Raw genomic sequence first — 10,826 nt, 5'->3', positions numbered from 1 at the left:
ATTTAATTCTTTTTTAAAGTTTCAAAAGATTAATAGACTACAATAGTAGACCTTAGGTTAGACCTGAAGCTGTTGAATTTCTGGGCTCACCTCCTGAGAGGGGCATCAGTTGCATAAAGCATTGATTCAAAGGGGGGACAAATCACCATGAATATGGAGCATGTCTCTTCTGAAATTAGTTTGTGATTAGGAAAGGCATCAGGCTTTAACTAAAGCATTCTGCTTTATACTCTATACAGTCTCTACTGGCTTTTTTTAAAATTGAAAGTTGAATCCTGGCCTGGAACAAAACATGCATTTTGACATATACTGCCTGAATTCTACTGTACTGCTGGGCCTTTGTGCACACCGGTAGACTGGTATTGAGCTCAAACTGAGGATTAAACCATTAATCTGCCATGTCTCCTAATTATCCTGAATTGCAATGATGATATAAAGCTGAAATACAACTGCATCAATTGTGAAAAGTAGGCTTCATTAGAGTAAATTAATTCATGCATTACACAAAAATTGGTCCTAGGTGTTTAGAATGTCTTGTCCTGTTTTTTTATAATGTTTTCAGGAGGCTAAGATTCCTTATTTAATTTCTCAATTCTCTGTAAATCTTAGAATGACACATTAGGTGTCCTAAAATCCATTTTTATTTCACACATTTTTTTTGTAATTCACCGTTCTGACACAATGAGCATTTTGAAGTAATGGTAAGTGAAGTGGATGGGGCTTGTGTATCCAATTGTATTGATGACAACTACACAAAGACCCAGAGCATAGGTATGGCAAAGGGTCTCCAAAATTAAATGACTGAGGTACCATAAGGATTTTATTTAGTTTACCTGTAATGGATGTGTACTGGACTCAAAGCGTTGATTACAGAAATGGACATAAAAAAACCTACAAACAAAACAAGCAAATGTTTAGCAGTTTCAAATAATTTTTATGGCAACCAAGAATCAATTGCATAAGAACTATACAATATTGTAATAAAATGTCATTTTTATCTGGAAACATGGCTACTTAAAATCTCATCAGTGTCATAATGCATTATTCAAACCAAGTGAACAAAATAGGATTTCCTTCAGCAATCTACTTCCAATTTCACATATTCCCCTTTGAAATGACATTTTCCTGCATCTAAAATTGCAGTAGTCCTGCAGCTCCAGCTAAAATGTTCTTGCAAATCACAGTTTGATCTGGTATGCTCAGTATTAACTTTTCTACCCATGTTACCAACTTTTAAAACCACTTTTAGGACATGTGGCAGACAGCAGATCCTTGTAAAGTTGTGCTGCTATTACAATGATTTGACACATTTTCCAAAATGGGTACTTGGGTGCATTATTTGAATTAATTTGTCCCTCTTGCAAATCTTCAATTAAAGTGACATTCATTTTTTACCTATCCTAGGTTATTTTTGTTTCTTCTAGAGATGTAAATGTATAAGGTGCAAATTGAAAGCAATCCATTTTTTTTAATATAATGGGAACGACCTAAACGGGCATCTATGCAGAGTAATCCAAAATGAACTCAAGTCAATCCATTGTCAGTGCTTCCCAGCAAGAACAGCATGGCCACCAACCACTGCTTAAAATGTTCCAAAACAGTCCATAGTAGTCATCCATGATAAATATGCCAAAAGTGAAGAAAAAAATGCTTCTCCCAGTTCTCTACTAAAAATATATCGGATGAGTATTGCAGATGTTTGCAGTAGGTTCACCTGTACCTTTGTGTTGTAAACTGGCTTCATCCACAATGCCAGCCATATTTGTTAATAAATGTTATTGCCATGCGCTCTACATAAGTGTAGAGGTTAAAAGCACTAGCCTCATGGCTTTTGTTACAGCATCCCATATGCATGTACTAATGTGAACTCTGTAGTCGATGCAGTAGTCTTTCTTCCAGAGGTTCTCCTCTTTACCCATTGTACCCATGCTGCAGAATGAATTCTAGGACCAAATGAGCCTGCATCCCAAAGCTGGTCTCTCCTCTTTCCAGGCAGTATGTTACTGACAGTGCCTTTGGAGAACACTGAGAAGTACCAGAAATGGAAGAATTAGTTGTTGTGAAGAAAGTGTTGGGGGGGGTAGAGTGTATTGCCAATAAAACTTACATTGACTTGGGGATTAGCGTTGTCCCTCTGCAAACTTCACTTAGTTCTGCAGAGGTAATCTGTGTTAAAAATGAATATCCCAGCACCATCAGAAGGGGGCAGTCTTCTGGTCGTTTGCAGTCCAGCTTCTTAGCCTCAGTAACGGCTCAAACTGGCCAGAAAACTGGGTTTTAGGTTTGGTCTTTCGAAGTCGAGGAGCGAGGAAAAAGGAACGTTTTCAAATGGTTCGTTTATAAAGCCAACCCCCCCCCCCCCGCCGCGGCGACTGAAAGAGGGCCCTGCGCCGTGGCCTCAGCGCTGGCCCGTGTAGGACCTGAACCAGGAGGTGACGGAGGCGGCGGCCGAGGAGATCATGCCCCCGGCGCTGCCGCCGCCGCCGGCCGGCTGGGAGGCCTGCAGGGCGGCGCTCTGGGACAGCTCCATGGGCTGCGAGGGGATGTCGCAGAAGCGAGGGCTGGGCACGGTTTCCCAGTCGGTCCCCAGGTCCGTCTCCTCGTCGGTCACCGCCTCGTCCCCGCTGTCCTCCGCCGGGCCCGCTGCACTGGGCTCCACAATCTCCATCGAGTCTTCCAGGTCAGCAGTGATCTCGAAAGGACCCGTCCTACGCAAGCAGAGGAGTAGCATCCTTATCGGGCATACAGAAGATCGATTTCCCCTGCGCCACATCACAGCATTCCCGAACTGTCCCTTAGGACATAAACTTGAGGAATGAAAGGACTAGCGCACTGTGCTTTATTCCAGCTGTTTAAATGACCGCATGCTTCTCCAGCCTCTAGGTGGGGAATTTATAGAACAGCTGAAATTTCAACAATGCAATTCTACATTATAAATTACACCTCATGAGAACGCAGTAAAAACCCATAGAACTCAGTGCAGTGTCAAAATAATTACTAAAAATCAAACGCCACCAGTTATCACAGGACTAAACTGGAAGCAGAGGTCCTGGAATCGATAAATCTTTTGCCTGCACAATTTTTCTTTTCCTTCAAGAACAGAAGTGAGGACGGCTTTTCTCACCTGCCCAGGTTCCTGTTGTCTGGACTCACCAGGAACATGATGTTCCTCAGCGTGTGGTGAGGGTGCAGAAGCTCACTTTCCACGTGCTGTCAGACCAAGAACATCCTCTTAGTAAATGCAAACAGTAGCATAACAGTCATGCAGAAATGTATAGAGCAGAATTTCAGTAAATGTTGAGCTTCACTGTAGGAGCAGACAAAAGCAGTATATGACCTTGCCTTTTTCTAGTCAGAAGGCTGGGATCAGATCTTATGTGGGTTTTTTTTTTTACTGTATGCGAGGCGGTGCTGGAGTACCTGAGAAAAGCAGAGGTGCAAGATGTTGGTGTTCAGCTTATTCACACCCCGAATGAATCTGTATCTGCTCAGATTCTCACCACAGAACTCACTGGAGAGGAAACAACAAGACTACAGGTAAAAGGTATTACTTCACACAGCATCCTGTTTTCATGTACCAGCCAGCTATTTTGATTACTAATTTTTAATGAAACATGGCATAAAATAAGACTTCTATGAATGTCAATCTCGTTATCTGAATGAAGAATGTGCATGTCTTTCTAGAAGCAACTGCCTTGTACTACTGGGAAGCCTTTCATGAATGGCTTATGTACAGAGTATTGAGCAGGAATATTTTATTTTCATTTCTAATCCATAATCAGAAGGGCCTTATAATTTCTTGTCTCTGCGGAATAGAAAAGAAATCTCAATCTTAATGCACCCTTTACATTAGAGCAAGCTATGCTTTTGCTACCAAAATCATAATGTAACTACTGGATGGTTTCATAAAAAACATTCAAGAAAACAGTGCTGTGTGACAGCTGGGTTTTGAGAAAAAAGGGTATTCATTTCCAATTCTTCATTGGCATGTGCTCCTATTTATTTTCAAACTACACTGTGTGGGTCTGTGTTCTTCACACCTGCATTATATTAAGAAAGAAACAAATGTGAAGTGTTTGATGCTACAGTAAAAAGCTGGGAGCCCAAAAAGTATGACTGTAATTGTTATTGCTGATCATTTTATGAGCTGCGACAATATGTCTGCTTTACTTCATTACACGGTTTAACAAACACCACTACTGATTGAGAACAGATTTTAATTTCCATCACTCCCCCTGTAACAGGCTTTTCCGTCTATTCCTTCTAAATCCTCAGCTGGAGGCAGTTCTAACATCGGTCCTTTCTTAAGCACTGCGTCCTCGGGGAACGCAGAAGCTGAGGTCCAGCGCACTCTTGCTCAAGAGGCTTCAGGCTGGGTCACGCGGCCTGTTGACAGATGGGAAAGGCAGAGGAAGACGAGGGCTCTCACCTGTTGCAGAGTTTCTTGGGAAGGTTGACATCCAGAATGTGCGACAGGATGTTGACCAGCTGAGTTGCATAGCAAAGAGCAGCACTGATGGTGTGGGCAGGGTTGATGTGATCGGTCTCTGGAGAGACAAGAGAACCGTACTTTGATTCAACGCTTCTCTGCCGAGCAGATATTTTGCCGGTGGACGTCACAAGTAACACTATTTTCTGGCCTCTGTCCCTTATCAACCCCTTCAGTGGGTTCCCAATACTTGCCCTGGAGGCCCACACACCTGCTGGTTTTCATTTCATCCCAACGTAATTAGGCATTTGAAGCCTTAATGGATCCAAGAAGTTGCTTCATGCGCATGTCTGGGATTTTATTTCACTTACAAAATCCAACAGCTGAAGCTCCAGCAGGTTTAAGAGCCGGTAATGAAGAGTTTAGATTAATCTGATTATTAAGTCGGTGAAGGGTCCGATTGTGTAACTGAGAAAGTAAAAAAAACACCAGACGTGTGGGTCACCCGGACCAGGATTGGGAATCGCTGAGCTAGAGGGAGGCGTGTGAACAGGCTGAACAAGGTACCAGGTCCCTGGGTGGCTCTCTTCTCCTCTACCCAGTTATAATACGCAGAGTAGTCCCCGTTGCTGGGCAAGGTGATCCAGGGCCCGGTGATGCTGATGCTCGTCTCCCCATTCTGGTCGTCCCAGACCCAGCGCCCGGACAAGTAGGTCGTGCGACGGGCCTCAGCCAGCTCGCTGACCGTGCTGGAGGTCAGCGCCAGGTCCCACTCGGCCACCACGTCAGCAGGGTCCCTGAGGGTAGGGGCAGAGCGCAGTGAGCTTGGCGTTCAGGTTTCACCGACATCTCACCACAACGGGACGCCTCTTAAAGTACACGAGCAGCTGCTGGAAATTCCCCTCCCGAGAGGGTTAAATAAAAGACACAGCGAGTCCTCTGTTATTTTATCTCACGCTGTTGCTTATCCTGTATGCCCTGCATTACCCCCCAGTTGTTTAAGCACTTTTTCACATCAACTAAGCCTATACAAATAAAATCAGAAACCTGCTTACCAGGGATTGTATTGAGGAAGCTAACTGGCATCAGCAGAAAAAAAACCCTGTCAAGAAATGTAGGCCCTTTAGCTAGTAAAACATTACTATACGTCCCCAGTTTTCTCCTCTCCTTCTCAGCAGAGCTACAGAAACTGAAAATGTGCAAAGATCCAACTTGACTTTGGGAATCCCACGCACTCAGCTTTTCAGATATTAATTATAATCACAAAGATGATACACTGTACAGCCATAGCACCTAAAATATCCTCAGGATTAAATGTATTCCAATTAACACATTAAAATGTCACATTTTAAGAAGCTCTAGACTATGGCATCTGGTACAGGTCCTTGCCCAAGTGCAGGCTGTCTATGATCCCAGTTCTGACCCCGGGTCACGTCACTAGCCAAACTGTGATCAGAAGTCCCCCAAGTGGGAGTGCTTAATTAAGGGGTCAGGGAGGAATTATTCAGACAGCGATCTGTCAGATCTCAACAATACTTTGACCCCTGTGGCCTCCTGACCACTGGCAGGTATATGTTGCTGTCAGGGAGAGAAACTACACTGAATCAGCCCCCAGTATGGGGCTGTGCTGCCACAGACATGTTTAAAGGCTCACGGCAGACAGTTGTTTTTCACAATGCAGTAGTCATTGTCTTCATTTCATCATTCTCCCATGTGGTCACGCTGATCACATTCGAGACAAGAAAAATACACAGCCATTCCAAATTAGGTGGGGATAATTAAAAAAAGCGATAATTAATTAGTGATTCCAAGTTTAAAAACAAACGTGTGCCACATTCACACATGCAAGACCAAGCACTCTAAAGACCCCTAGGTATTGTAACATAGGACTGGGTGAAAACAGATTGTTTTCAACAATGAGAAACTTGTATAAGCAACACTAAATTCCCATTAAAATACTGTGTGAAAGTCTCCAATACATTACAGTTGCTTGTAACTGTTGAGATTAGGTACTTTTTTGATGTTTTTGAATAGTTTGACACCATACATTGCCAAATATATGTTATAACACATAGACTCTTCCAGCACTTCTTTTTTAGGCCAGTTATGTTTAAAGATATTATGAAGCAGGGTGGAAATAAGATTTGCATGATCTCCTACACTAGGCATAAACAATAAATGTTATACTAATCACATTTCTTACCCAACACTAATATTCTAATTACTAAATGGGCAAGGACAGAATAAAACCCATAAATGTAAAAGCAAGAGAAAGCATCAAGCTGTCTGGCAATACTGTTACCGTGCATTAATAGTGCATATAATCAAAATAAAACATTGTATAAAATGTTACAATTTGTGCATTGATACTATCAAATATTCTTCTACACCACAATAACCTTACCATTTCTGTCAAAAGGGGAACTCCAGCCCCAATTTCTTAGATCAGTTAAAAAATAAACTGACGTTATAGAAAAAATGATAAGTTTCGAATTAAGTACAAAACTGTAAACTTCATGAAAGTCTTCTATGTCGCCATATTGTCACAAACTCTCATTCGAGTTCCTACAAATTTCGACAAGATGCGGCCCTTCCTGCTCACTAGTCTCCACAGTGACTAATGTAATGCAATATATTGAGCGGAAAAATACAGGTTGTGCAGCAGACAGTTCACCGCAGAACTGTTCCAATGCGTCTGCATGCAGAGTTAACAAGTAGTATCAGTCTGCAAAACAGTCTCAAAATGGAAAGTAAAATTTCTATTGGATTAAAAGACGTGTATTGACAAACCTGCTTGTTTACAAAGTCATAGGGCTGCAACATGTCCCCAGAAGTTTTGTTGCCTCATTCTGAACACGGTGCTGTGCATACCTGGAAGTCTGGTCTATTTTGTAATGTAAATTGGAGGTTAAACATGTTACCGTGTTCATTTTACTGTTACTGCGTTTTGAAATGCACTCATCAATGCCGATTCTCCCTAACCCCTCTATGAAATAGTGTTGCAGTCCTCCCCCTTCACAATGATTAAGGCGACTCCCAAGAGGAGAAAGAAGATCAAACAAAGAACAAGCCACATGCTTGGAGCTCGTCTTAGCAGGCGGAAGTATGACAAGAACAGGTCTGTGTAAGTCTCGCTCTTCGGAGCGAGCCCTCGTAGGTGCTGACCTCGCGCCCTGCTTCTCCTCCTGCATGGGGAAGATGTGCGCAGTCAGCTCCAGGATGTGGCCGCAGCGAAACCCCGCCAGCTGCCCCAGCCGGGCCAGCAGCTCCTTCCCCCGTTTCTCCAGCAGCTCCCCGAGGCGGCGGTTGTGCCTCTCGATCTTCTCCTTCTTGTCCTGGTGCCGGTGGGCTCGCCGGCACAGGCGCTGGCTGTCCTCCTGGGCCCGCAGCAGCTGCTCTGTGCCTGAGGGGACACGCAAACCAACACATGCTTGCACCCCCCAAGGAAGGAACCAGGAAGATCAGCCGGGACTCGGGTTGTCCCAGTCTCGAGAGACCTCCTGTATCTCCGTCTTTACACCTCTGATACAAATATAGTCCTGTAGTTACAGCTCTTAGCTTTCAAAGGGAGGAGGGAGCATAAAACCACACTGACACCATCCAGCCATTTTCCTTGCCTACTTTATCCAGTACAGGGTCACAGGGGAGCCAGAGCCTATCCTAGCAAGAAACATGCACAAGGCAGGGTGCACCCTGGCTGGGACACCAGTCCCTCACAGGGCAGACACACAGACACACCTGGGCTACTTTTTTCCAGAAGCCAATGACCCTACCAGTAAGTCTTGAACTGTGGGAGGAAGCAACATGGACTGGGGAGAACACGCAAACTCCACACAGATAGCACCCCAGGAACCAAATCCAAGGACCCAGTGCTAAGAAGCCACTGATACCAACAAACCAAAGATAAAACCTCCAAAAACGTAGGACAAGGTATAGCACACCCTCAAACACAAGCACCAAAGCTTTGGCAATACTTCCAGTGCAACATGTCATGAAACAGCACTTGGTGCAGAAAAATACCATCAGCTGACAGCAGAAGAACAGGACTTACTGACCCAGTGGCTCACCAAGCTTCTTCCCTGGACACCTACCATTTTTCACCTCTTCGTTTCCACAGCAAATCGCTTCTTTCAGCTGCTCGATTCGCACTTTACAAGACATGATCTTCCACTTCTGAAAAAATAAAACAGCAGGGTAGCCAGCGTATGGTAGATGTGTCTCACTATAGCTAGGAATACAGAGTAGTTTACTGACATTACTACACACAAAAAAATATAAGGACTCAAAATTCTGAAGCTACCAATTATAACTGCTAGAAGTGTATAGCTTTAAAATAAAAAAAACATCAGAAAACTTACTAGCTGGTCAGCTTGAACCTTCTTGTCCATGGCTTTAATAAGTCTAAGGACACAAGAGAAAACCGGTGATAAGGGGATCACAAGAGGGCCAAATGACAGAATACATCAGCACAAAGACTCCTCTCGTTCGGTTTTCTTTTGAATTTTATTTAGCTAACATACCTTAAAGTTTAACTGAAACTTCTATCACTCTTGGCTTTATATTTATTTTTATGCTATACATATATTGAAACACTGTTGTTAATCATTTTAGTCATTTTCAGCGAGTTTGGGTCATACCTCTGCTGGAGCTCTTCCTTCTTATTCTTTAGCTGTTTCAGTCTCTCTAGTTTATCTGAATACCTGTAAGAAAGTAGCGGCAAAAACTTGTCTATTCATTGCAATGGATTGGTTGCAGTCCAGTTCCCATTTTGCTAACTCGCTGCACTGCACACCTGTGGTTTAGCACTCCGCGGGAACTTTTTACAGGGATAAAGGCAGCACTGGGCTCTACTGTTTCAGCATGTACAACACGTTACGACCGGATATTTCTTGGATGTCGAAATCAGCGACACCACTCGAATGTGCTTAGTCACTTCGGCGAGCTTTACAACAATCCCAGTATGTTAAGATTAACTGATCGTTTCATGTACATGTCAGCAATAATTTATTGCATTTTAAAAAGACCTTTTCGTTTAAAAGAGTCGAAACGAAAATGAGTATACGCTCCTACACTTCAGTACTTCTAGGCTGCCAAATTTAGCAACAAAAAGACGTACTCGCACGCAACTCAAAACACGCGTTTAACTTTCTCTTCAACTTTCTATTCGAAACTTCTCCCACGGATTTCGAAACGAATCGGAACCTTTTGACACTTCGTCATATAATCGGTCATCACCGAAAGCACTCTGCAGCACAAAAATCCGAAACAAGCAACCGCTTCGACGTTACTAAACAGATTCCGAAGTTTGTTAGCAAGAGGATCATTTTCTGCCACCGGACAAAGGGTGACATGTACGAGCAAGCCTGCGGCTTTGCGACTTCTGTGTGACAGAAATACCGATGTTCCGTCTAAAAAAAATAGCAATGTGGGATTTACCGTTCGGGTTTTTTCCCATCAAAGTGCACGAAGTCGCCCGCCTGGATGCAGCGGGCACAGGTGAGCCTGCGGCGGGCAGTGTTGCACAGGGGACACCGCTCCACGGCCACGTACAGCCCCTCCGCATCGTCCACCGACTCCACCATCAGAGGCCCGGGGGAGGCGGCTTCCATCGTCGCGGCCGGCGGATGGGGCCGGAGAGGAGGCCGAGCCCCAGGCAATGCCCCCGCTGCCCCCTCGCCAGGGCCGGTCGCACGGGCTTCGCGATCCACGGGGGACGCCATGAAACCGGCGGAGCTCATCCGCAGACCGCCTCTCCTCCGCTGGCCCGAGAGCCGTCTCTGCTCATCGCCGGGGGAGCGCGATCACAATCTCCGCATCCGTGTTACGTGGGGTGGGAGTCTTTAAATAGCTAATTCCGAACCTTGGCAGGACGAAAAGGAGGTAAATAAGAATGGATGTAGTCCAGGGTCCCCCCCCGTGTCACGTGACGAATCTTTGTTTTTGTGCGGCGGTCACGTGGAGAGGGAGGAGGGCCGCACTGCATGCGCGGAACTCGGGGTCACGTGGTGGGTTCATTGTCGGCCGTCACCTTTGCTGTTGGATCGGGTATTAGCCAGAAAACCGCGTTGTGCAAATACATGCAATAAAGAGAAAGCTATCGGGCTTGGCTTTCTTTAAAAATGCCTTTCAGCTGTGGCATTTTTTATGCAGATATATTGGCAGATAAATTGGTTCTTTTAAGGGAAAACAATCCCATTTTAGTTTTGTCATATAGACAAAATTACAGGTTCAGTTTGTTCTCCATCAGGCGAGACACGAAAGCTGCTCTAGGAATTTGTGAGACCACACGTTAACAGAAACGCGTGCCTGGGCCAATCTGAACATCTCTAATGTTCAGATTAATTACAATAAATTAAAAGGAGACATACGTCGTATTGGCATCTATTAATCATAAACC

General features: G+C 44.4%; 1 protein-coding gene across 1 annotated transcript; it reads right to left on the bottom strand.

The window, feature by feature from the left end:
- Positions 1-913: 913 nt before the first annotated feature.
- Positions 914-10,374, bottom strand: atg14 (autophagy related 14). Its single transcript, XM_006632396.3, has 10 exons — positions 9,866-10,374; positions 9,067-9,129; positions 8,788-8,830; positions 8,521-8,602; positions 7,595-7,832; positions 4,997-5,226; positions 4,430-4,547; positions 3,421-3,511; positions 3,125-3,210; positions 914-2,708 (listed from the first exon to the last, which is right to left on the bottom strand). Exons 1-10 carry the CDS (start codon positions 10,165-10,167, stop codon positions 2,399-2,401), a joined length of 1,563 nt encoding a protein of 520 aa, XP_006632459.2. The 5' UTR covers positions 10,168-10,374; the 3' UTR covers positions 914-2,398.
- Between the last annotated feature and the right edge of the window lie 452 nt (positions 10,375-10,826).

The sequence above is a fragment of the Lepisosteus oculatus genome, chromosome 8 (assembly GCF_040954835.1).
Source record: "Lepisosteus oculatus isolate fLepOcu1 chromosome 8, fLepOcu1.hap2, whole genome shotgun sequence".
Lineage (NCBI taxonomy): Eukaryota > Metazoa > Chordata > Actinopteri > Semionotiformes > Lepisosteidae > Lepisosteus > Lepisosteus oculatus.
This window is presented reverse-complemented; position numbering and strand designations above follow the sequence as displayed.